Here is a 27,884-nt window from a genome sequence, read left to right on the forward strand (position 1 = left end):
AATATGCAGTGGTTGTCATTTGCCTAAAGCCAGGCTTCAATGGACAACAGGTGCAGGGCACAGGAGACAAGCCAGAATGCTAAAAGGGGAACTCCATCATTTTGTGAAGTAGGAAAAAAACACCCCTGCTCTGCAGAGGGAGGGGGTGATTAATGGGAGTCATGCTCATCTCACTCTTGGCTGGGTGGAAAGAAACCAAAACAGAGTCTCCCAAAAGTGTCCCAACCACAGTCCTCCATTCAGGCAGATTTGGGGCCTAAATTTATATGATCTGTCTGTCTGAAAAACCCCAAATCAAGATTTTAGTTTAAAGTATCTTAGATTGGTAGTGCCTAGAGACAACAGAAGCAAATGCAACTCCTCTCTAGAACAATGCACTTCAAACCCATGTCTCAAAAAATCTGTTTATGACCAACAGGTCTTCACTAAATGAGCTTCTAAAGGATATACTGCAGGAAAAAGGAAATTATTTTCAAAGAAAGCCCTTAGATTCAGGAAAGAATGGTGGGCAAAACAGAAGTTAAAATGTGGGTAAATCTAAATAAAAGAGACTATATGTTTGATTTGTGAGATTTAAAAAACCAAGATGTAACAAACTGTGGACAAAACTAGTATATAAATCAGGATGGTAGTGGATGGAGTCAAAGCATTCTAAGGGCCTTCTATTAATCAGAAAGTCAATAAAGACATCAATATTAGATTTTAAATTAAATATGCAGGATAAAATTTTCAGAGTATACAATAAGAATAGAAATATAGCAACATCCCGGCCAGGCGTGCTGGCTCATGCCTGTAATCCCAGCACTTTGGGAGGCTGAGGGGGGCGGATCACAAGCTCAGGAGATCAAGACCATCCTGGCTAACACGATGAAACCCCATCTCTATTAAAAATACAAAAAATGGCCGGGCGTGGTGGCTCACACCTGTAATCCCAGCACTTTGGGAGGCCAAGGCGGGTGGATCACGAGGTCAGGAGATTGAGACCATCCTGGCTAACATGGTGAAACACTGTCTCTACTAAAAATACAAAAAATTAGCCGGGTGTGGTGGCGGGCGCCTGTAGTCCCAGCTACTCGGAAGGCTGAGGCAGGAGAATGGCGTGAACCCGGGAAGTGGAGCTTGCAGTGAGCTGAGATCACGCCACTGCACTCCAGTCTGGGAGACACAGCGAGACTCCGTCTCAAAAAAAAAAAAAAAATAGCCAGGCGTGGTGGCATGCGACTATAGTCCCAGCTACTTGGGAGGCTGAGGCAGGAGAATCGCTTGAACCCGGGAGGCAGAGGTTGCAGTAAGCGGAGATTGCGCCACTGCACTCCAGCCTGGGTGACAAAGCGAGACTCTGTCTCAAACAAAGAAAAAAAAAAAAGAAAATATGGAAACATCCCAAACAAGTAGAGACAGAGAGGGAAAGAAAACAGAGTAAGAAATGGATTCTTAATCCCCAAAAATAGGACATGAACGAAGGGAAAGAAGACTAGGAAAAGCAAGTCGAATAGAAGGTAAAAATAAGAAAGAACAAAAATACATCAGCTAAACATGATCAATACAAATGGGCTAAACTCTTCAGATAAAGTATTAATACATACGCCCAGCTATCTGCTCCTTATAAGACACATACTTAAAATGTGAGGACACAGAAATGTTGAAAGTAAAATGATAAAGATAAACCAGGCAAATACCTAACAGAAGAAAAATGGTGGAGCTATCGGCATAACAGACAAAATAATCTTCAAGGTGGAAGCCAATACAAGAGATCCTACATAATGATAAAAGGCTTAATTCAGCAGCAAGATAAAACAATTTGTATGCACCTAATAACACTAACTTCAACATATAAACAACTGCTTCTCAATAATTGAGTGATCAGAATAACTGATCACATAAGCAGACAACCACCACCAAGCTATCAAGTAGACAAGCAGTAAGAATATGGATTTCAACCACAGAACTGACAAACCTATATTAATGGACATATATAAAACCTTGTTACCAAGATAATATCCCTAAGCACACATGGGAAAACATTTATGAAAATTCCATACTCTGCGCTTGGAGGTTTAAAACATGTCAACAAATTCCTCAACATTTCTGCCATGGGGAAGCAGGGGTCTATATTCTTTCCCTTTGATTCTGAACCAACTTTAGTGACTCATTTATAACCACTGAATGCAAGAGAAGTGACTCTGAGTAACTTTCAAGGCTGGGCCAGAAACAGCTGAGTAGTTTCCACTTAGTGCTTCTGGGATTGATTACTTTGCAAGAAACAAGCCATTATGGCAAGAAGTCAGATTACTCAGAGACCACCAAATTGGAGAGGCCAAATGGAATTGCTCCAACCTACAGCTAGCATCAAATACCAGTAATGTGAATGAGTCAAAAACCTTTAATAACATCCTACCTACTTGATGTTGAAACAAAAACCATTCTCTTTACAATCAGAAAAATGTTCCCTATCATATCTTCTATTCAAATTATACTGGTGACGCTAACTAGTTCAGGTATGCACTCCTTAAGAAGAATCACCAAATAGCAGAACTTACCCCAGAACTATCAAGACTTATGAGGCTTACTATAAGTAACTGAAAAAATGTGGGATTAGCAAGGAATATTTAACTGACAACAGAAGCAGAATAGAGAGCCAGGCATATGCATAAGCCTCATATATAATAAAGCTGGTACTGCAGACCAGTTGAAAAAGATATTCAATTCCATATTAAAAAAATAAACAGCCAGGCATGGTGGCTCACGCCTATAATTCCAGCACCTTGGGAGGCCAAGGTGGGAGGATCACTTGAGCGCAGGAGCTCAAGACCAGTCTGGACAATGTAGCAAGACCCCATCTCTACAAAAAATTAAAAAAAAAAAAAAATTAGCTGGGTGTGGTGGTGCATGCCTGTAGTCCCAGCTACTTAGGAGGCAAGAGGATGGCTTGAGCCCAGGAATTTGTGGCAGCAGTGAGCTATGATTGTGTCACTGCATACCAGCCTGGGTGACAAAACAAGACCCCCAACTGTTAAATAAATAAAAAAATAAAGGATCTCTACATTACAACATGAACTTATTTACTGCTACAGCAAGGACTTCAGGAGAAAAAGTTTAAAACTTTCAAAAGAAAATGTAAAAGAATACCAGAATTTAAATTTAAAATTGGGCCGGGCGCGGTGGCTCAAGCCTGTAATCCCAGCACTTTGGGAGGCCAAGACAGGCAGATCATGAGGTCAGGAGATCGAGACCATCCTGGCTAACACGGTCAAACCCTGTCTCTACTAAAAAATACAAAAAACTAGCCCCCTGTAGTCCCAGCTACTCGGGAGGCTGAGGCAGGAGAATGGCATAAACCCAGAAGGCGGAGCTTGCAGTGAGCTGAGATCCGGCCACTGCACTCCAGCCTGGGCGACAGAGCGAGACTCCGTCTCAAAAAAAAATTAAATTAAATTAAATTTTAAAATAAATAAATAAATAAATTTAAAATTGGCCGGGCGCGGTGGCTCACATCTGTAATCCCAGCACTTTGGGAGGGTGAGGCGGACGCATCACGAGGTCAGGAGATCGAGACCATCCTGGCTAACATGATGAAACCCCATCTACTAAAAATACAAAAAAAAAAAAAAAAAATTAGCCAGGCATGGTGGCCTGCGCCTGTAGTGCCAGCTACTCAGCACGGCAGGCGGACCTTGCAGTGAGCTGAGATCGCACCACTGCACTCCAGCCTGGGCGACAGAGCGAGACTCTGTCTCAAATAAATAAATAAATAATAAATTTAAAATTTATATGCTTTTAATGAAATAGCTGTTTACTTCCCTGTAGAGAGTAAAAAGACAAACCGCAAACTGGTAAAAGATCTTTGCTGTTAACCAAAGGACTCATATCCAGAATATACAAAGAATTCAATAAGAAAAAACTTTATACATTCAATCTGCAAGAAAAAGACAACTATCAAGTGGAAAAATAGGTGGAAAAAATAAAAAACTACAAGCCAGACATGCTGGCTCACGTCTGCAATCCCAGCTACTTGGGAGGATGAAGGAGGCGGATCATTTGAGTCCACAAGTTTGAAGCTGCAGTGGCTATGATCACACCACTGCACACTAGCTTGGGCAACAAGCAAGATTCTGTCCCCAAAAAAAAAACAAAACAAAAAATTCCACAAACAAAACACTTTTAAAAAGATGTAACAACAGCTAATAGAGAGAAAAACACATAGCCTCAGTAGTTACCTATGAATGAAACTGAGGACACAATGAAATGCCATCTCATACTGCCAGATTTGGAACATTTTAAAAGTCTGATCAAGCATTGGCAAGAAAGTAGACAATGGGTACTCTCATAGCCTACTGGAGGTATATCAGCTATAGAAAACAATTTGCCATTACCTAGGAAAGTTTAATGTGGCTATTCCCTAAAATAGAGTGACTCCATTCCAAAGAATCCTGGGACACTGTTACTCAATAAATCACTATTGGTATTTTGGTGAAACAATCTGTGCTTTGCATTTCAGTATAGTTGTCATCTGTTTCTCCTACCCACTCAACAACTGAAATGCCCCACAATCACTGTAACAATGAAAACACCTCCACAATTTCTAAATGTCCCCTATGGGGTCAGTGCTAAACCTAGCTGAGAACTATTGTACCAAAGGAACTCTAAGACATGTGTATCCAGAACATGTTCATATCAGCAGTGTGCATAATAAAAAGCTGGAAATTAAGTTTATTAATTGGAGAGTGAATAAGTTGCAGTATATGTATACAATGGAACACTATAATATAGCAATAAAAATGAATCGCAAAAATAATAACAAAAGGCAGGTACCGAAGAATACATAAATATGATTCCATTTAAATAAAGTATGAAATAAATGAAACTGAATGATAATCATCATTATATGTGATAATATACATACGTGATAAAACTATAAAGAAAGAAGTGAATAATTAATAAATTTCATTATACTGGCTCCCTCTAGAGAGAAGGTGAGAATGTGCAATTGAGGCCGGCCATGGTGGCTCACGCCTATAATCCCAGCACTTTGGGAAGCTGAGGCAGGCCAATCACCTAAGGTCAGGAGTTCTAGACCAGTCTAGCCAAAATGGCGAAACCCCATTTCTACTTAAAATACAAAAATTAGTCAGGCATGGTGACACATGCCTATAATCCCAGCTACTCGGGAGGCTGGGGCAGGAGAATTGCTTGAGGCCAGGTGGAAGCTGCAGGGAGCCAAGATCACGCCACTGCACTCTAGCCTGGGGGACAAAGTGAGACTCCCTCTCAAAAACAAACAAACAAAAAAGAATATCCAATTGAGGAAACACAAACAGAAGTCCTGTTTCTTCAGCTCAGTGGTAGATACACTGGTATCTATCATTTTTCTTTAAACTGTACATACTCTACAATATATATAGTTCAAAATTTTTAAAAGTTAAAATTAAGTTTCTATGTAATATGTTAACAACACGCAGAAGCAGCTACAAAGATCTGTATTAAAAGCAATAATGTAGTTTCTTTCCCTGCCTGGTAACCTTATTGTTTGGAAGGAGCAGAGAAATGAATGAAGCTGCTGACACACAGTGCTAGTCTTGGACCACACCTCTGCAATATCCTCTTAAAACTTTTTAACTTATACTTCCCTCATATTATTTATTTTCTGGTAAGATGAGATCATGAGCAAAAGACCAAATGAGTATGTATCATCTTGCATAGTTGGGCAAAACTATATATTCCATATATATATACACACACACATATACTTTCTAGGTAGCAAATTCCTAAGTTTTCAGGTTTATATCATAATAAAGAGCATATAGTATGTATTCTCATTCATTAAAATTTTACTAAATGCTTACTATGTATCAGCCCCTGGGAGTGGAAAATAGTTAAAATATATTCTTGCTCTTAAAGAGCTCACCACACAGACAGGAAGGCAGGAAGAGGAAACTATGAGTAAACAACTACCACTCAGTAGAATTAGTACTGCAATAGATTTAAGGAGAAATAAGGAGGTTGTCAATTCAAGTTAAGGCACAAGATTTCATAGAGAAGCTACATCTTGTAGAGTTGTGAGGAATTTCCTAGGCAGATTTGGGAAGAAAGGAATTCCAGAAAAAAAAGGGACCAACATAATCATAGGACAAAAGCCAGGGAACTAAAAGACATATCTAAAACACTGTTAGTACTCTGATATAAATGGGGAAGGGTAGGGAATGCATAACTGGAGAGTTTGTATTTTATCCTATAGACAACACCATGGAAGGATTCACCAAGCAGTGAATTGGCAACTTTACAAAGGATTGCTTTGGCAACAGGGTAGCCAATGGACTGGAAAGGGTGGTATGGAGAATCTGAAAAAGGGAGGCATAGAGATAATCAGAGAGAAAACTGTTAGGATAATTCAGAGAAGAGATGACAACCTAAGAAAGCGGCAATCACACAAAGAACAGAGAGATCAAATCTCACAGTTTTTTGAGAGACAGAATTAAAAAGAATAATGATAAAAGAATAGAGTAAGAAAGAAAAAGATGCCACTAAAATTGTGACACAATGGTTAAAAAGGTAGACAGGAATCAGAATGGCATTACAAAAGTCAAAGACAGCTTTTCAAGAAGGGAGGGGTCAGTAATTTGATACAGAAAGCACGAGTAGAATACAACTCATCACTGGATGTTGCATTTTGGAAATCATTGGTAACCTGTCAGCAGTTTCAGTGAAGTGGTGGGACAGAAGCAGCCTGACTAAAGCAAACTCAAAAGTGAAGTAGTGCTAAGAAGGGTGATTTGTTTTCTAGAGTGGTTAAGACACACACTTTTTTTTTTTTTTTTTTAGATGGAGTTTCACTCGTTACCCAGGCTGGAGTATGTTGCAATCTCGGCTCACTGCAACCTCCGCCTCCCAGGTTCAAGCGATTCTCCTGCCTCAACCTCCCGAGTAACTGGGATTACAGGCATGTGCCAGCATGCCCAGCTAATTTTGTATTTTTAGTACAGACAGGGTTTCTCCATGTTGGTCAGGCTGGTCTCGAACTCCTGACCTCAGGTGATCTGCCCGCCTTGGCCTCCCAAAGTGCTGGGATTACAACAGGCGTGAGCCACTGCGCCCAGCCAGAGATATACTTTTAAATGGAAGACTTGAACATACTTTTGGCTGCACTGAAAGGTTGAAAATATGGGAAAGACAAGGGATAACTGGTGGAGAACATCTCAGAGTAGACACGAAGGGATGGATAGGATCACACAAGCAGTGAAATCGTATAGGAAAAGAAAAAAGATCTTTCTTACTGTGAGAGAGGGATATTAAGTCCCAAGACTGTTCATTCAACAACCATTTATTGAATAAACATTTATTGAATATTTGCCATATACCAGGTACTGTGCAAAGTGTCAGGGGATACAAATGAATAACTCAGTCCCTGACTTCAAAGAGTTCGCAGCTTAGTGGGCAAAATACAGTAACTGTAATATGTTCTAAGTACTAATACGCCACAGTGGAAAGGCCAGCATGGTAGCACAGAACTTAGAAGAAGGGCTGGAATTTAAGACAGCTTCTGTCTGACACTTTCTCCGTGACATGGATGAAGCTATCTGCCAAGTGTTTTTAGGGGTGGAGGGGTATTAGGCAATGTGTAGGAAGGGAAGGAATGTTCAAAACAGCTGCCCAGATAAAACAACAGCAACTTGTATACAAGATTTCTATGTCCTGGGTACTATAAAAAGTGCTTTCATACATATTACCTCTTTGATTCTCAAAACAATCCTATTATTTTCGTTTTACCAAGAAAAAAACCTGGGACTTAGAGATTAAAAACTAAGAGGCACTTAAGGACTACAGTGAGACTGGAAACTGTTTTCCATAGTAGCAACAATTTACAATTTACATAATTGTATCATTTTCTCCTGCTGTGTCTCTTAGACCATGAATAGCAACTAATCCAGCATCATGAGTTTACAGGGCTAGGGATGGTATAGCACAAGGATAAGGGAAGTAGGGAGTTAAAGGAATGGGGAAATGGGAAAGAAAGAGATTCTCATAGTTGATCATTGGGACCATGGCTCTGGGAAACAAAGGTAAGGCAGACTTGGGAAAGAAAATGAAGGAATTAAGGAATCTGACAATATTTAGCCGTAGAAAGAAAATTAGTAAAACACAAAATTGAGGTAGAATGAACATTTTTAAAATAACATTGATGAAAGAGTTTAAAGTGATGAATGACCCATGGCATTGAGTTTCTTCAGAAGAATGAGTCACTAAATTGGATGAGGTCACATATCTAGTAAATGCTAAGTTTAAACAAACTCAGATCTTTTTCCAGTTTCAATGGTATTTTCCACTTTCAACAGCTTGGTTAACTGGGGTTCTAGGTACGACTGTATTGCTAATTAACACTGAAATTTACTATCTCATAAAACATTACATTAAAAAGTTTTTCTTAATATGAAGTACTGTTCATTCTTTTTCAGCAGATTTGTAGAACAATCACAAGCACTTCTAATGATCATCATTACCTCTTTTTTGGCTTCTTTTTTGGGATCATAATCACTATCATTCCCATCCATTGGATGTGTTTCTTCTACATCATCATCACTGAGAAGAAACAAAAATTAGTACACTTAATTCCCCCTTTTTTTTTTTTAAGACAGTGTTTCACTCTTATTGCCCAGGCTGGAGTGCAATGGCACGATCTCAGCTCACTGCAACCTTTGCCTCCTGGGTTCAAGCGATTCTCTCACCTCAGCCTCCCAAGTAGCTGGGATTACAGGTGCCCACCACCACACCCAGCTAATTTTTGTATTTTTAGTAGAGATGGGGTTTCACCATGTTGGCCAGGCTGGTCTTAAACTCCTGACCTCAAGTGATCTGCCCACCTCAGCCTCCCAAAGTGCGGAGATAACAGGTGTGAGCCACTGCACCCAACCAATTCCCTTCTTTTTATTGTATTCTAGTGCTCTTATCAAACTGTAATATATATATATCTTAATAATTTTACTAAATATTATTTAACAGAATAAGAGTTGTACTTGAGAAGATGAGCTTTTAATTCAGATTTCTGTAGTGTTCAGAAACATTTATCTCATTGGGTATACAGAATCCTTTTAGCAAACACTTCTAGCTCAAAAACAGAGACCCAGTGGGAAAGGGATTTAAAAAGAAATACCATTTGGGAAATGGGAACACATACAAATTGATGTAATACTTAAATTTCAGTCCTCCAATTGGAGAATACAGACAAAATGAAACAAAATGACTTTATACTATCAAAAGATTTAGCCTCAATAATAAGGATTTCGGTTACTCAGGTAATTATAAAAAGAGCTTCTTTCATAGAACATATTCTTTAATATATTCTAAATGTGTATTAAATATCAATACTAAAAGGAAGCATTTGTGATTAAAATTAAAAGAGGTGAAAGAGGTCTTAATATTAAAACTTCTAACCACTTGGCTCTTCTTGTCAGAGTAGAAACATAAACGTAAGAATAAGGAATATTTACAATGTGTTGTGATAAATTTTCTGCCTTAGGAAATGTAAGCAACCCAATGCAGTGTCCCTAACAATGTAACTATATGAAGGTAACCAACCTACCTGTCACCCTGATTATGTCTATTAGCTAGTTTACGAGCCTGGCGATCCATCAAACTTGTCCTAGAGCGAGTTTTTTTCCAAGAATAGTAATATTTTACAAGGCTTGCAATTGTCTTATCTGGAAGCTTAAAAAAAATCATGTTAATATCAGCAAGTTTAATTCATAAACAAAATGAATAATAATTTTGATGATATTCTTTACTATTTAGTAAAGGCATAATTAAAAAATATTTCATGGGTACCTTTATGAATTATAGAGCTAAAAAGTACTACTACAGTCAGTATCCCATATCAATGTCACTGACATTTCTGAATGAATATTCCTATTTGTTCTGTAAGAGGAGGGGAAGAGGTCACAAACTAATTTGGTGAGAATGTCCCCAGAAGTTCCCAGTGCAGTCATGTTAGTATTCAATATATATAATTCACATGAAATAAAATTCACTATTTCAAGTGTACATATTAGTGGTTTTGGCAAATTCACTAACTTGTACAATCACCATCTCTATCTAATTCCAGAACATTTTCATAATCTCAAAAAGAAATCCTGTACCCATTAGCAATCATTCCCTATTCTACCCCTCCACCAGTCCCTGGCAACCACTAATCTGCCTTCTCTCTCTATGGATTTGCCTATTCTGGACATTTTACATAAAGGGAATCATACAATATGTGACCTTTGTGTCTTGCTTCTTTCATTTAGCAAGATGTTTTAAAGAAAAGCTATTCAATTCTTAACAATACATTTTTTTGAATAACTTTGTTTTAAATCCAGTCTTAAAATGGTAAATAATGCAAACAGGCTTTGGCCATCAAATGAAGTCTGAGTATTAAAATGACTGATGATCATGCACTGACTGATCTGTCATAGCGAAAACAAGGATGCAACTTCCCCACCAAAAATGTTCTCTTTCATTATGGAAGACACCTAGATATATTTGCAAACATTATCTAATTTTCATCTACTGAGGTTAAAATAGTTTAATGCAGGAACTTCTCAGATTTACATTATTTTGACACAATACTAAAAATGTAGGAACTAGAAATACAGAGCAGTTTCTCTCCACACACACAAAAAAAAAAAAAAAGAAAGAAAGAAAGAAAGAAAAAAGCAGCAGCACCATCTGGACAATATTGAAATAATTTGTTTTTTGTTTTTTGAGACAGAGTCTCGCTCTGTTACCCAGGCTGGAATGCAGTGGTGTGATCTCGGTTCACTGCAACCTCTGCTTCCCAGGTTCAAGCTATTCTTCTGCCTCAGCCTCCCAAATAGCTGGGCGACAGGTGCGTGCCACCACACCCGGCTAATTTTTTGTATTTTTAGTAGAGACAGGGTTTCACCGTGTTAGCCAGGATGGTCTCGATCTCCTGACCTCATGATCCGCCTGCCTCAGCCTCCAAAAGTGCTGGATTACGGTCATGAGCCACCGCGCCCAGCCTAATAAGGACTTTTTAAAATGAGACTTTCATATCCAAAAATATATAAGTTGGAAAAAATCCTCGTGTCAAAGAGTGAAACATTTAAAAATAAAGTTGAAATTTTTTTTTCCTGAAACAACATACGAAATAACTCTATTACATGTGTATTATTACATGTTATGTAAGTCAAAATAAAAGCTAATTTACTGTAATGCAATAGCACATAACTGTCATGTAAGAGTGGTTGCAGAAAATAGGATTGTATACAAATATACCTGTTTCCAAATAGTTTTTAAAATTAAATTGAAGAATGTTTTTGTATTTAATAATTAGGACGTGTTCAATAGTAGCTTAAGATATCATTCACATATGAACCACAGTAAGATTAAAATTACCATACCATTTGCTGAATCCTGTGAAAGCTCTTTCCATGAAAACTAAAGGCTTGTTCAAATAGGACTTTATCTTCCACTGTCCACTCATCCGGAAAGGGAGTGAAATTAGGGAGATCAGCAAGGGACTTCTCAATGTTATGTTTATGCCAGAACAACATGCCAAGTGCCTTTGAAGAGAAATCATTCCCCTTTGGTTTTAATGGACTTATGTTCCATCACACTTAAGAAAGTTAAACACAAATTAGATCAAAATCTTAAGCCTATGACTTCAACTGAAGATAGACTCACAGTTTGGGACTTTAAATCAGGGGCGCCCAGGTAGCAGACCTCATTTATTTATTTCTTTTAAATCAGGGCCTCAGAACAGTGAATGTTCTTACATACCATATTTGCTGCAGAATCTAGGAAAAACAGTGAGCTGAGGAGAGTGACTACAAAGCAGATTTGTAGGTTCACACCAAGAGTTTAACCCACATTTTAAAATTTGTCAATATGTAGGAAAAAATATGCTGAAAGGAAATTTTCCAGTAAATCCATACTTGAATGAAATGATCAGATGCCACAAAGCCAGAAATGCTCATTTGGGGCTTAGTAGGGAGATATTTAAGTTTTAATCTTTTACAAGTGTATCACAGGCTAACCATGTCCAAGAAGTAAAAGTACCTCCACTGCAACTTTAACAATTTTTTAACCACATTTAAGTTATTTATTATCAGAACATATAAACAGAATTATTAGGAGGCATATAAATAACTTCAATGACTTAATTACCAAATCAAAACAAAGACTGAAATGGACAACTTCCAAAAATTCCATAAATTCCCCTTCTATTTTAAGTAGTAGGCCTTTCTCTTTATTATAAGGTATTAAGCATCGTTTAGGGCACAAACTTTTATTTTCTAAGAGATATAGCCACTTTTTAAATACTGAGTTTGTTAATTTCTGCACTCTGATAACAGTCCTTTAAAATACACAGGAAAACGAACATATGGATAGTCCTATTTTAAAGGATTAACTTTCTCAAATATTAAACAGAAAGGCAAGGCTTAAAAACAAAATAGGCAATCAAAGGCTTCAAAATTCACACAAAAGTTAATTACATTTAGGTAGATATAGATAAAATAAACATCTCAATTTCACAAAAATATTCCTTTACCATGTAATTGGACTATAAAGTTAGCTCTTGATAACCCAGGTTACAGATAATTTACCTTTCTTACTTATCTTAAAACAAATCTACCTATTTTACTATAAATTCTGATAAAGGTTGAAATACTTATTTGAGATTTAAGATCTCTTTCATTTCATTTTTCCATATTTTCCATTCCCTTATTACTAAGGATAATGTACCATATATTTGTCTCTCTATATATAGTATATTATATATAACACAGTATATTACATAATATATATTATATAAATACATTATAGTCTATTTAATATAACTTATCTCCATGACTATGTATGTTATACTTACTAAATTCAATGACATTACTATATTTTGTATGCAGAAAAAGACCAATCTGTGGGTAGCCATTAGATCGAATTATAGTATAAAATATTAAGATAATTTCTTGATTTTGTTATAATTTTTATTTGAAGAGACTTAACTCTACATACAGACAGATATATCATATATAGATATATCCTTTTAAAGTTATCTAACAAAAACAGCCTTTTGTAATTTCATTCAAAATTTAAAAGTCTTAAATATTCCCTTAAATGTAAAGTTTAACTTTTAGATCCTATAGAACAAAAAGTCAAAAGAGAATTACCTCTATCATTAATAAAATTTTTTATAAATAAAAGAATTGTTTTAAAGTTCTGTGTACGCTGACTCCAAAATACACCAAAACCTTAACTTTTCATTTTGGAAAGCATTGCCAGAGGAATACTGAAGGCTTCCAGAAATTTTCAGAACTCAAAGTAGAATAAGAAACAGATATACTGAGAGAAAAATATTTAAGCCCTTGAGATGAATAATGTTTATAAAAGCAAACTCCTTAATATTGAAAGGTCACTCTTTGCTAGGACTTTTGTGGTATCTATAAAATAGCTGGTCAAGATTATGCACTTTGTTAGGACAGAAACTATGATGAGATTCTCTGGATTTGGTAAATATTGAGACAAGCCTTACTATTGAAGTGTTTCTCTACATACCTGTTCCACATTGTAGCCATGCTTCTCCTTTGCAATTGCAATGTATTCATCCACTGCAATGAAATAATGGTATATAATTAATTATTCTCATTTAATTAATTTACCTAGGTCTACTTTTGTTCTTAACATAGCAAAGCAAAACAATTTATATTCCAGGGTAAAAAAATAGCCAAAGATACCTCCCATGAAATGTTACAAAGAGACTTGTAATAGCAAGATCAGATGCTCACCTGGTTTAAAATTTTATTTAGTATAATTTATCTCTACAACTACACGTTATACTTACTAAATTCAATGACATTACTATATTTTTGTATGCAGAAAAAGACCAATCTGTGGGTAGCCAATAGATCTAATTATTGTATAAAATATTAAGATAATTTCTTTTCTAATAGTCTTTATTTGAAGAGAGTTAGCCGTTTAAGACCCTTTCACATATTTAGAGTTGATCCAAAGCCTTTACCATTCCATTTTTGATTGATGTATAAAGGATAGCTTATAGTTCTGCCAGTTATACATAACAATGACACATTTAAGTATGCTTCAGTACTCCTAAATTTTCTTCAGCTCTTCCTGCTTGTAATACAAAGCATGTTTGAGTATTCCACTTTCATTTATCTTCCATATGTAATTAAGCCAACAGAATTATTTAGATAAGCAGTTTCAATGATGATAAACTGGCTATTATTTCAAGGCCTCATTGCTGAGAAGTCCAACACATTCACCAGAACTCAGTTTTATGTGAACTCCATAAAATCGCTCTTCCTTGATTCTAATTAATTTTTATATGTGTGTGTATGTATAAATTAACTTTTTGGAAGTATTTTTGAGAAGCAGTGTTTAAGAATCCTGATTCCGGAACAGCTAGTCTACCTAGGTTTGATTATCAGCTTACTGCTGTTTTTTTGACTTTGGCCAAGTAACTTTTGACCTTTTTGTACCTTAGTTTCCTCACTCTAAATAGTTGTTAAAAACACTACCTTCCTCCTGTGATTAAATAGTTAATAAATGGAAAATGCCCAGAACAGCACCTGGTCCATTTTAAGAATTTTATAAGTATTTGCTGTGATTATTAGTCAGTACAGTCTAATACATGAATATGCTCTTATAACAATAATGCTATTATAATAAAATGTTTAAATGTATGCTATCAAATCTCCCCACAAAGGGTAAGCTTTTTGTGTAGAAAACCCAAATATTACATTTTGTTTACAGCCCAAAGCACTTAAATACATGACAGGTCTAAATATATGCTGAACAACACCAACTGACTTGTGGTTTCCAACCCTGGCTATGCATTACAATCAGTGTGGGAGCTTTTAAAAAGTAAGACATCCAGGATCCACCCTTGAAGCCTCTGACTTAATTGGTCTGAGAAAGAGACTAGATATAAGTACTTAAAAAAAAAAAAATTCCCCAAGTGATTCCAATGCACTTCCAGGGCTGAAAACCATCGCCCTAGACCTTCACTTAAATATTCCACATGAACACTACACTACCAGGACTCTGTGGCTGAATTTTGTTTCCACTTTGCTAAGAAATGAACCATTGTATAAAACAGAACTAAGCCAGTAAAATTCAATGATACCCTGATGCTCAGTTTGTGAATGAAAACCTTTGTCTGTAATGAGGATTGAACCTGGGAAACTAATAGTCTCTTTCAGGTTCTCATTAAACAGTCCCAGGCCAGATGAATAATTTCATGTTTTCTGTTAGGAATGCTTCAAGGGCACACCATTTCTAGACTACCAGCTAGACCTTTGGCTGGTGTTTTACAGCTCTTAAATAGAAAGATTTATCAGTTAAGCAGAAACATACTCGGTTTTCAATTTTTAGCTCTCTTATTGCATCAATAAGCATGATTTGACTTACTATACACGATAGGATATCATTAATTTTCATGGGACTAAATAAATCAGACACCTTTAAGATGTTAGTAAATATTCTAAAAAGACAAGCTTATCTAACAGCTGCTAGAATTAACTGTTCAGTGTCGTTGTTGTTCTTGTTGTTATTTAACAAACTAAATGATAACTGAATGGAGGGGTGGGGATCTTAGTGTTGTTACCTGCACGTTTCCTATATCTGATGTGCCGCAAAGGATCAGGTCCGCTACATCACATTGAAGTCTAAAGCCACACCATGATTCAAGAAGTGCATGGTCAATGATCCAGAAGGTCTCCGTCCAGAAATGGAGAGCACAAAGATGACCTGATGGCTGCTGAAGTCAGTTCTTTCCCCTTTCCTCTTTAAAATGGTAATGATAGTGGGCTCTTTGAAGTTTGAAGGCATGTCTTTACCGCTCCAAATACTGAGGAAAAGCCTGGGCAGATGTCTACATAGTAACTCCCTCCCCTGCTTGAGGATTTAAGCAGCAATGCCATCAGATCCTAGGTTTTTCATTCTTCATGGGCCTGACACAAATTGGAATGATCAACCCACTATCTTCCAAAAGGAAAAACATTCTAATATAACAACCTCCATTAAAAAAAAATAAGAATAATAATAAAAACAAAGACAAAACTGTTTTATGAGAATCTAAAAGACCCAAAAACAAATATAAGTCACATATTGAATTGGGTGATAAACTCCTGCTGACATTAACATTCAATTTCAGAAAACTTACATTTGGCATCTGGGATACTGTGATATGGAGACCATACAAGCATCCCTCCATTGTCTTTATCTGTGTACTTTGTAGCACCTGGGGGAAAAAAATAATTACTTTGAATATGATGGATTTTATTTACACTGAAAATAAGTATAAACAAAGTAAGCTGGCCGGACACGGTGGCTCATCCCTGTAATCCCAGTACTTTGGGCGGGCGAGGTGGGCAGATCATGAGGTCAGATGGAGACCATCTTGGCTAACACAGTGAAACCCCGTCTCTATTAAAAATATGAAAACGAAAAATTAGCCAGGCATGGTGGCGGGCGCCTGTAGTTCCAGCTACCTGGGAGGCTGAGGCAAGAGAATAGTGTGATTCCGGGAGGCGGAGCTTGCAGTGAGCCAAGATGTGCCACTGCACTCCAGCCTGGATGACAGAGCGAGACTCCATCTCAAAAAAAACAAAAGTAAGCTTTATTTCAGTTTTAGTACAGTATCTGCAAAGGAGGACAAGGAAAGAAAATACAGGAAAACAAAAGGAAAATAGATTTACATTACATATAGTAAATAGCTTGTTTATAAAAATTAAGGAAATTTTACAAATGCTGGTTTATCCCTTTTAAAGTAAAAAAGACTTTCTTCAGTACATTACATATCTCTACTTGACAGAAGGTAATAAATCTGATATAAACTTCCATACATTACTTAGAGATCATCTTTAAAAACTCAAGACTTTTAAACGAGAAAGAATGCCTCAGGTACTGTTTTGCCCCATATCTAAATGGGTCAAGAGTGCTGTAATTTTTAAACACTTATGTCTGCTTTTTATTTAATTTTATTTCTTGCTAAGGGTCTGCCAGCTATTCACTTTTAAACTTAAGTTCATTTATGACATTTTATATTTCTAAAAGTTTGTGCTCTATATTAGAAGAAAAGTCAAGAAAAATAAAAATAAAAAAGGCTGGGTGCAGTGGCTCACGCCTGTAATCCCAGCACTTTGGGAGGCTAAGGCAGGCAGATCATCAGAGGTCAGGAGTTCAAGACCAGCCTGGCCAACGTGGCGAAACCCCGTCTCTACTAAAAATGAGAAAATTAGCCAGGTGTGGTGGCACACGCCTGTAATCCCAGCTACTTGGGAGGCTGAGGCAGGAGGATCACTTGAACCTGGGAGGCAGAGGTTGCAGTGAGCCGAGATCACACAGCTGCACTCTAGCCTGGGTATCAGAGCCAGGCTCCATCTCAAAAAAAAAAAAAAAAAAAAAAAAAGTCAAGGTAAAAAAGTTAATGCAATTTCTTCTTAATATAATCTCAAAGTCTACTTCTACTTCTGACTTGGAAGAATAGTAACATTTTCTAATTTCTTTCTTACTTTTTAAAGATGTGAAGTCTGGCTACGTTGCCTAGGCTGGTCTCGAACTACTGGCCTCAAGCAATTCTACTGCCTCAGCCTTCCAAGTAGTTGGGATCACAGCTGCATGCCACCACACCCAGCCTCTAATTTATAATATTTTATAGCCTAGAAAGTCAGAAAAATCAAGCCCTATTAAACCTTCATATAAATTAAGAATCAACAGCATGAAGGGCTGAGACAGCTATGCCAGAGCTAAGTTACATGCCTGTAGACTCTATCTATTATTTTAATCATTCAGTGTTATTCTTCTGGTCTACCTAATTCTTAGTTGCATTTAATTCATTAAAACTATCAACAAATGAAGCATTGCTGCTACTTTTTTTTTTTTTTTTGAGATGACGTTTCACTCTTGTTGCCCAGGCTGTTCAATAGCACGATCTAGGCTCACTGCAACCTCTGCCTCCCAAATTCAAGCGATTCTTCTGCCTCAGACTCCCAAGTAACTGGGATTACAGGCATGCACCACCACGCCCAGCTAATTTTTGTATTTTAGTAGAGACGGGGTTTCACCATGTTGGCCAGGCTGGTCTTCAACTCCTGACCTCATGATCCGCCTGCCTTGGCCTGCCAAAGTCCTGGGATTACAGGAACGCGCCATCATGCTTGGCTAACTTTGTATTTTTAGTAGAGACAAGGTTTCTCCATGTTGGTCAGGCTGGTCTCGAACTCCCAACCTCAGGTGATCCACCCACCTCGGCCTCCCAAAGTGCTGGGATGACAGACGTGAGCCACTGCACCCGGCTCATCAATGACTTTTATGTGGTACTGATAATTACCATTAATAGCCAGAATTCTAAAATTACTCACATAAAATATTAAAATAATTCCGAGGTTAAACTGTAATCCTTTATAAAGTTATAAGATACTTGGAATGAAGAACATTCATTTCTAGTGGTAGGAGAACTACTACTGTAATCTCCATCTTAGAGAAGTTATCTATCAGGCAATAATATAGTACCATTCAATATTTTTATTTTTAGACAAGCATCATATATCATTACTGATCAATAAATTTTAGTTAAAAAATCATACGTTGCCATAAAATATAAATTTATCTTAAAATTCTATGTATGTTATAAGGAAAATTAAGAAGAAAAGAGAACTGAAAGAAGAAACACTACCAAAGTATTCGAAAGCCTTTTGTATTTTGTCATATCTTTAATAAAAGAGGACACAAAAGCATGAGCTGAGAATTTAGGAAAATGCCAAATTACAGTTCATTATGTGAAATTTATATTCAATGCAAATAAACTGACCAAGCCCTGTGGCTCAAGCCTGTAATGCCAGCACTTTGGGAGGCTTAGGTGGGCGGATCACTTGAGGTCGGAAGTTCAAGACCAGCCTGACCAACATGGAGAAATCCCATCTCTACTAAAAATACAAAAATTAGCCGGGTGTGGTTGGTGCATGCCTGTAATCCCAGCTACTTGAGAGGCTGAGGCAGGATGATCACTTGAACCCGGGAGGCAGAGGTTGCGGTGAGCCGAGATTGCTCTATTGCACTCCAGCCTGGGCAACAAGAGCAAAACTCCACCTCGGAAAAAAAAAAAAAAAGAAACTTTGAGATATCTTTTTAAAACTTCAATATTAAGATACATATTTAAGTTTTCACCCTGTAAACAAAAATATAAACACAAAATAGTCAACCCACTCAATGGTAATAAAACAAAAACCCTATTTAAGTAGGTCAGAAGCCTTTACTTAATTCATAAAATCTAACGTTATACAAAGTGAATATCCTAAACTTCAATCCTTTAATATGGAACTGATTTTGCACAATGGAATCATGACAATAAGATCATTTAAATCCTACTTAACAGAACATGAAATGCAACAAAGAAAGTTTTCCATTAAGTCTCAAGTCTTAATGGCATATCACGCTAAATATTTAAACATAATTTCCTTGCATCTCATTCTTGCCTTACAGAAAGTCTGAATTAAAATATCTTCATTAAATGGCCCTTCTCAAACAGGTATTAAACTATTTTTTAAATTTTTCCCCATAAAAAAATAACAGCTACAGGCTGGGTGCAGTGGCTCTTACCTATAATCTCAGTACTTTGGGAGGCCAAGGAGGATGGATGGCTTGAGCCCAGGAGTTTGAGGCCAGTCTGGGAAACACAGTGAGACCCTGTCTCTACTAAAACTACAAAAAATTAGCTGGATGTGGTCGCGTGCACTTGTAGTCCCAGTTACTCAAGAGGCTGAGGTGGGAGGATCGCTTGAGCCCAGGAGTTCGAGGCTGCAGTGAGTCATGACCACACTACTGCACTCCAGCCTGGGCAACAGAGCAAGACCCTGTCTCAATAAATAAGTAAGTTTCCAAAAAAATTCTTAGCATTGTAATTAAGGGTTCAATCTGACAGAAACCGGTATCCAAGCTGTGGGAACTAACAGCTCTTCCAATATGGGTGAGCGGGTAGAGGATACAGGAGAGGCATACATAGAGCAATCCTGTCTGATAGCAGAGAATGCCTAATTAAGCATTTCACAATTTTCCTTCCCTAACTCTGAACTGGACTCTACTATTTTCAATTATATATGTGCCAACTAGGCCCAAGAGATGACTGATACAGGAAATGAGGGATATTTTAGTGCAATGGTTAAGAGTATGAACTATAGAGCCCAACTCCCAGAATCTGAATACCAGCTCTGCTACTTGGTAGCTGTGTCACCTTGGATAAATCTATTTAATCTGTCTGTGCCTCAGTTTTCCTTATCTCTAAAAATATGGATGATGAGAGTACCTATCTGACAGAGTTGCTCAAAAATTAAATGAATATAAGTACGTGGCATATGGTAAGCATTATCTATGATTTAATTATTATTATTACTAGTATACGCTTATTGAAGACAGTTCTTTCTTAAGTTCCTTCCTTCTTTATCCTAAAAAGGCTTCTTCTCACCGTATCAACTACAAATGAATAAAACCTCAAGGGAATATATCTCAAAAATGGCTGATGTCCTCTCTCGCCAACCTCTTGAAAATGAAATTGAATAGCTGTAATGACCTTTATGTTTTTCTCACAATTCGGACGTGATTCCTTTCCTATAAAATAGGAGAAAGTAACATGTACTATTAAAAATAATTTATCTACCTCTTGGGATGCTTTGCATCCAGTAAGTTTTACCTTTTTCATTGTAAAAGTCAGAATGAACTAAAACATTAAATAGACATTAACCCCATGTTTATTTTTTTATCTGTAACAATATTTAAGATTATACCTCAAAACTATCTGATATTTAGAAACAGTACTGAGACTCAAACCTGACTCACCAACAAAACCACCATGACTTAAAGTACCTTATCTTCTGAATAGATTAAAAAGCAAACCAAAACCTAGATAGCAAGCTACCATAATTTTAAAAGACTACAGTAGCATATCAGTTCTGAAAATAAAATTGTTGAACAATCAATTGTCTTCAGTTTTAGATAAAACATTTAAAGGTTAATCACTTTGAAATTATTAGATCTTTTAACTGGAGTCTTACATTTATAAGACTGCTGGAGAAAAACCAACAACTAGGAAGGGAAAATATAATTCAATAAACTAGGATTTCCACATCAATAAAAATAAAAATCTATTACTTTTTAGATTTCCTTTAGGACATTAAAAATAAGGACTTTGAAGAAGATCATGGAACAAATATACTATATAAAGAACTTAAATACTGAGAATATTAAAATGTACTAAATATATTGTAACATTTTACTACTTATATACTAGGTTCTAAATTATATACTTAATATATGCCAACTTCAAACTTGGGTAAACAAAGACTTTCCCGGGGCACATGAGCACGAGTAAGTTTCAAGAGAATCAATTTTCAGAACTTTAACTTCCCTATGTTCTCTTTCCTAAGACAATCTGCCTGAAAACTCACATGTGGTCAAATGATAAGAGGTTAGACTCATTCTACTTCCATCATCTCTCTTCACAAATGCCCGTCTCTCACTTAAAAAAAAATAAAAGGGCACCATCTCTCATGCATTCCAAATCTTACAAGAGTACATGACCCAAAATGTTAAACCCTCCAGGGTTTCAAACAGGGTGTCAGGAAAACACTCCTTTACTCAAGGCACCATAACTACTAGAGTTTTAATCAATTATGCATTAATTGTAATAACTCAAGCCAGAAGAGATGTAACACTCAGAACCTTACTCACAGGTGATCAATAAAGCACTTTATTTTATTTTACTTTATTTATTCATTTGAGACAGAATCTCACTGTCGCCTAGGCTGGAGTGCAATGGTGCAATCTCGGCTCACTCCAACCTCCACCTCCCGGGTTCAAGCAATTCTGCCTCAGCCTCTCAAGTAGCTGGGATTACAGGTGCCCACCACCATACCCAGCTAATTTTTTGTATTTTTAGTAGAGATGGGGTTTCGCCATGTTGGCCAGGCTGGTCTTGAACTCCTGACCTCAAGGGATCCACCTGCCTTGGCCTCCCGAAGTGCTGGGATTACAAGCATGAGCCACTGCGCTGGCCCAATAAAGCACTTAAAAGCACAAAAAAAAAAAAAAAAATTATATAAGATTAAAATCTGTGGAGAAAATGCATGGAAATGACTTCAAAGACGAAAAGGAACAATGTAAACTTTCAGAATGTTAGAAGCTTGTCTACATATTTTACAAAATAGTGCTATTACATCACTGTAGTATTTATATTTAATTGGATACATTTAAAATAAAGATATAAAGACTTCATTATCAAAGTATTAATATTTTCAATACACTACAGATTATATTTTTCAACTATTTAAACTCAGTGAGAAGTAATAGATGTTGACTAAAAATATGTAAACCTTTTTTCAAAATTATTTCATGGATATGTAAGTAAAATATTTTGAAAACCACTGCTTTATATACAGTATTTTTCGCTTAATCTTGTGATATTCTTAACATCATCATCCTTTTACAAACGAGAAAACTAAGGCCTAGAGAAGTCAGGTGGTTCATCCAAGGCTATTATGCCATATTAGATTAAAGGCATATGATAAGAAATTAGGCTCTACACACAAAAACTGTTCTCATGAGGTAAGTACAGTTAGTAGGCACTAAATAAAAGTTGGGAAGATCTAGTGAACAATGGAAAGAAAATAATCAGAAATATAGTTAGTAAAGACATTATTAGCAATGGTTTCATAATTAAGATAAACTGTTCCTAATCTCTTAACTTCAGTAATTCCAGTATAAATCTCAATTCTTCTCATATTTCCTAAAATAATCACTTTAATAAATTTTTTTTTTTTTTTTTTGAGACCGAGTCTCATTCTGTCACCCAGGGTATAGCACAGTGGCACCATCATAGCTTACTGCAGCCTCAACTTCCTGGACTCAAGTGATCTCCCACCTCAGTCTTCTGAGTAGCTGGAAGTACAGATGTGGTATGCCACAACACTTGGCTAATTTTTGAATTTTCTGTAGTGACGGGGTCCCACTATATTGCCCAGGCTGGTCTCAAACTCCTGGGCTCAAGCGATCCTCTCACCTCAGCCTCCCAAAATGCTGGGATTATACCCATGAGCGATAGCCCCTGGCCAATTCATTCTTTACCTGCTTAATTTTTATCATCATCACTATCACCTTTTCCAATAAAATTAGCCTACATAAAAAATCCTCTTAATTTTTCTACATTCTGATCACAGCAGATTTTACAAACTCAGCACCCAAGGAATTTTTCTTTCAAATGACTTCTAGAACTATGCGTCAACAATCTCCATAAAGATGGATTGAGTGGTTTAGGAGACAAAGATAATGAGAAAGAGAAGAGAGAGGAGCTAACCATGTCTCAATTTCCATAACTAATAAATATCTTTTTGGCAGGGTGCAGTGGCTCAAGCCTGTAATCCCAACACTTTGGGAGTTCAAGACTAGCCCGGCCAACATGGTGAAACCTTTTCTCTACAAAAATACAAAAAAAAAAAAAATTAGCCGGGCACGGTAGCACGTGCCTGTAGTTCCAGTTACTCGGGAGGCTGAGGCAGGAGAATTGCTTGAACCCAGGAGGTGGAGGTTGCAGTGAGCCAAGATCGCACCACTGCACTCCAGCCTGAGTGACAGAGCAAGACTCTGTCAAAAAAAAACTTTTCGTCTATTATTTTTCCCAAGGTAATGTGTTTATATTCCCACTTAATTATATTGATGTGAAAAACACAACAGCACAGCATATATAATAACATAGATCAGCAGTATAATGTTGAATGGCAGAGGCCCAGTATTTCCCTGTAAAAAATGCCCAATAACTGATAATCTACGTTTGATTGATAAGATTAGCCTTTAACAGGTAAGAAAAGCTTTTGTAAGTTTAAATGGTAGTCAGTTTTAATTCTGTCCTTGGGTTCGGTATGCTTCTGGAGAAGACTCTTAAGCAGAAAATGAGTAAGTGAAGTTAAAGAAAGTGATGTCTAGCCTTATTCTAATAATAAAATTAAATTAGTCTGAGTAAATAAATTGAAAATATGACTTTAATGACTTTAAAAACATTTCAGTGATTTTTTTTCTCCTCAAATATTCTATTCGGGTTCAAAATAAGCAAAATATCATTGTGGATTAAGTTGGTTAACAATGGTCACGTAAAACCACATTAATATTATTCTAAGTGATTATTCTCAAAATTTGGAAATTTGTTCCAGTGTTCAGTTTATCCTGAAACAAAAAAGATGCTTTCCAATGATTAGATCAATGCTTTCCAATGTAATGCTATGGCATGTACAAGTTTGTTCCAGCATTAAGTCTGGCTCTTAAGCACAAGACTCCTAATAAAACTGTATATAGTTGTCTATGAAATAAATATTGACTCAGAAATCTACCCATTGGGGCAAAAAGATAGATATATTAACTTAAGAAATAATTGTAGCTGCTGAGGTGGAGACTCCCAATGAAAGCTCCAAATCAGAAAGGTGTGAATACATCCAGAATAATTCTTCATAATTACAAATTTTAATCTTTATAGAATTACCTGCCATATGCCCATCATTTAATCCTGGTAAGAATTCCATTAAATAGTTTTTATAGGCTGGGCGCAGTGGGTGGTTCACACCTGTAATCCCAGCACTTTGGGAGGTTGAGGCAGGCAGATCACGAGGTCAGGAGTTCAAGATCAGCCTGGCTAAGATGGCGAAACCCCATCTCTACTAAAAATATAAAAATTAGCTGGGCATGGTGACGGGTGCCTGTAGTCCCAGCTACTCAGGAGGCTGAGGCAGGAGAATCACTTGAACCCGGGAGGTGGAGGTTGCAGTGAGCCGAGATCGCGCCACTGCACTCCAGCCTGAGAGACAGAGCGAGACTTCATCTCAAAAAAACAAAAAAGTTTTTCTAGCCAGGAATACTGAGGTGCAGGGATAGTGTGTGTGGCTTGCTCAGGCCACAAAAAGAAGAGTTGGGAGTTAGGAATTCAGATTTTTTTTTTTTTTTTTTTTTTTTTGAGATGGAGTCTCACTCTGTCGCCCAGGCTGGAATGCAGTGGCGTGATCTCGGCTCACTGCAACCTCAGCCTCCCAGATTCAAGCGATTCTCCTGCCTCAGCCTCCCGAATAGCTGGGATTACAGGTGCGTGCCACCACGCTCGGCTAATTTTTTGTGTTTTCAGTAGAGACGGGGTTTCACTGTGTTAGCCAGGATGGTCTCGATCTCCTGACATGGTGATCTGCCCGCCTCAGCCTCCCAAAGTGCTGGGATTACAGGCATGAGCCACGGCACCCGGCCTGAATTCAGTCTCTTAAAGCCAAAGTGTGCTCCTTCCAAATGTCAAGTAAACCCAGAGGGAGCAGAGTGGTGTGAAAGTGCCATTCACCTACTAGCAACATCAATAAAGAAAATTAGCTTCATAAAACATTTAAAATTACTTGAAGCCCATCAGTATATACACTGATAGTCTTTAAATAAAATGTATTCCCAGCCAGTCATTTAGAAGGCAACCCAAATCTAGTGAACACTCTTGCATCACTGTTTTCACCTATTAAAAATGAAACTGTCCTGACAATCATTTTAACACTCATTACTTTTTATCCTCCTCACTTGGGACAGGAGGAGGAGCTGCTATCTGAAATCCAAATGGTTGGTAAATATCATTTTGCATTTCCTAACAGGTAGAGGAGGGACAAAAAATACACCTCTGTATTCTAATAATTAAACATTCTGTTTCTCCCCAAGAAAATACAAGGAAACTCTTTAATATCTAACATAGAAATCGAAGGTCTGACACAAACGCAATATTATGAACGGGCACTGGGCAAAAAAATTGACGAACTGTAAGGAGGGAAATAAAAAGGTGGGCCCCTCTGAAAGTCTGTCCAAAGCCTGAACTGAGAAGGGTCTCGGGCAGGGTGGGGAGAAGGAAACGCGCTCCACTCCGAGAGGCTCCAGCAAGGGCGCCTCCATATGCGGAACTCTCGCCCAATCCCCGCACAAGCTGAAATCTCGTGACCGCCGGGGAGCCTGTTTGGAGAAAAGTAGACAGGGAGCCCGCAAGCTGGGTTGGCAGAGGACGCTGGAACCTGGCTGCTCGGGGAGAAAATGTCTCCTTGGCAGCTGCAGCCACTGTCCTGTGGTCTAACTTCCCAGGGCTGGCTGGCGAGCGAGGTGTGCCTGCCGCTGGCGTCTCCCCACCCCCTTCCCCCACCCCTTTCTCTCCAAGGCTCCCGCACTCCGCAGAGCTGCCGCGACCAAAGCTACACCACCTAGCCAAAAAGAAAGAAAAGAGACAATCCCCGCTGCGCGCGGGTCGGCAGGGCTCGCCCTTGGCTTCCCCAGCCGGTGACAGCCGCCCTGGCCTCCGCCGCCCGCCCCGGTGCCGAGGCAAGCGAGGCGGCAATTGACATTTGCACGGTTCGTCCACACAGTCTGCACGCCTGCTCCTCCAGCCCGCGGCCTCGGACCCTGGACTCCGCCAGGGGCCGTCTCCCTCTGCTCACCCCGACCCCGCTCCAGCTCAAGGGTCAGGAAGGCGATGCCACCAGCGGGCAAGTGGCCTCCGAAGGGAACCATGTTAACCTTGCAGTGCACACATCTGCCCACACTCCCAGTGTCACAGCCCGGCCAAGCCTGACAGCCTCCCCGCCACGGATGCCTGCCCAGCCCAAGCCCACATCCCCTCCCGGCCCCATGCCCGGACCCCTAGCCCGTCCACCCCAAACCAAGCCCAGGAAAGGGAAGATAAGATTTTGCTTTAAGCAAATGTATCTACCTGGATCAAATTCAGGGATCCGAGCTTGGTATTCGGCTCCGACTCTCATCCCAACATCTGCAAAGCAATGCCAAAAATATATATAAAAAAAATAAAAAAGAAGAAAAGAAAGAAAAAGGAAGAGACACTTAATAAAAAATAAAAATCGCTAGATGGAGGAAAGAAGCGGCGGGTGGATGGGAAGATATTAACTCGGGGCACTCCAGGAGATGGCAGTGGATGGGGGCGGGGAGGGGGGGGCAAGGGCGGAGGATTGGTCGAGGGCGGAGGGACGGGGGTCGCGGGGGTGCTGCTGCACTGCACCGGGAGTTCGAGGCTACCGCAGCGCCCGGGCTCTGAGGGGAGGGAGGGCGGGAGAGCGGCGAGGGGAGGGGGCTGGGGGAGGGGAAGAGGGAGGGGGGCAGGCGGGCTGGCGGGGAGGAGTTCGAGGCTACCACCGTGCTCGTCGTCGCTGCTGCAGCCGCTCTCGGGCTCCGAGTAGTGCAGCCCGCCGTTGGTGGACGAGGCGCCGCTGCCGCCGCCGCCTGCCGGGCTCTTGGCGCTGCCGTTGGCCGATCGGTTCTTCCCCAGTAACTCGGGCCCTTTCTCCATCATGCCAGGCATGGTAGAACAGGGGAGGGGGAAAGGTGAGGGGAAGAGGTAGGCGTCAGGGTGAAGGGGGAGATGGCTTAGAGAGCTGGCGGGAGGGAAAGGAGGAGGAGGAGGAGACGGCGGCGGCGGAGGAGGAGGAGGCTGTTAATATGGAGCCGCCATAACCGCCCCGCTCCGGCAGTAGCGCAGTCGCCTCACAACAACCCGCCCCGGCCCCGCCTCTCTCCCCTCCTCCCTCCGCCGCCGCCCGCCCCGCGCAGTCCCGGGCGCCCCTAGGCCGCGCCGCGCTCTACGCCGCCGCCGGTATCACTCCGCCCCGCAGGGAGGTTCCGGCCGCCTGGGGGGAGGGGAAGGGGGGAGGGGCGGGGAAACCCCGCTCGCCGGCAGCCGGGCCACCCCAACGGAGTGCTAATAAAATCGCCACCGAGGCGTGGCTGCCGCGCGGGCTTTCTTCCTAGGGGGCGCTCCGGAGCGCGGGCGGGAGGTGCACACGAGGGAGCGGGACTCTTTGCCCTCTCTGGGCGGAAGGAAC

General features: G+C 39.1%; 1 protein-coding gene across 5 annotated transcripts in view; it reads right to left on the minus strand.

Annotated features, from left to right (window-relative positions):
* RCOR3 (REST corepressor 3) overlaps nucleotides 1–27,645 on the minus strand; it is a 57,204-nt gene extending 29,559 nt beyond the window's left edge. For 2 of the 5 annotated variants that reach the window (XM_017949665.3, XM_017949676.3), the window contains exons 1-7: nucleotides 27,199–27,645; nucleotides 26,762–26,818; nucleotides 16,175–16,252; nucleotides 13,549–13,601; nucleotides 11,394–11,555; nucleotides 9,575–9,699; nucleotides 8,496–8,574 (exon numbers count right to left, since the gene is read on the minus strand). In XM_017949665.3, coding sequence (XP_017805154.1) covers nucleotides 8,496–8,574; nucleotides 9,575–9,699; nucleotides 11,394–11,555; nucleotides 13,549–13,601; nucleotides 16,175–16,252; nucleotides 26,762–26,818; nucleotides 27,199–27,364 — 720 coding nt within the window. In that variant the 5' untranslated portion in view covers nucleotides 27,365–27,645. Of the gene's footprint in view, nucleotides 1–8,495; nucleotides 8,575–9,574; nucleotides 9,700–11,393; nucleotides 11,556–13,548; nucleotides 13,602–15,616; nucleotides 15,963–16,174; nucleotides 16,253–26,761; nucleotides 26,819–27,195 lie in introns of all 5 variants that reach the window. The other 3 variants (XM_021927390.2, XM_017949664.3, XM_009187706.3) reach the window with 3 other exon arrangements.
* Nucleotides 27,646–27,884: the final 239 nt, after the last annotated feature.

Source organism: Papio anubis, chromosome 1 (genome assembly GCF_008728515.1).
Source record: "Papio anubis isolate 15944 chromosome 1, Panubis1.0, whole genome shotgun sequence".
Lineage (NCBI taxonomy): Eukaryota > Metazoa > Chordata > Mammalia > Primates > Cercopithecidae > Papio > Papio anubis.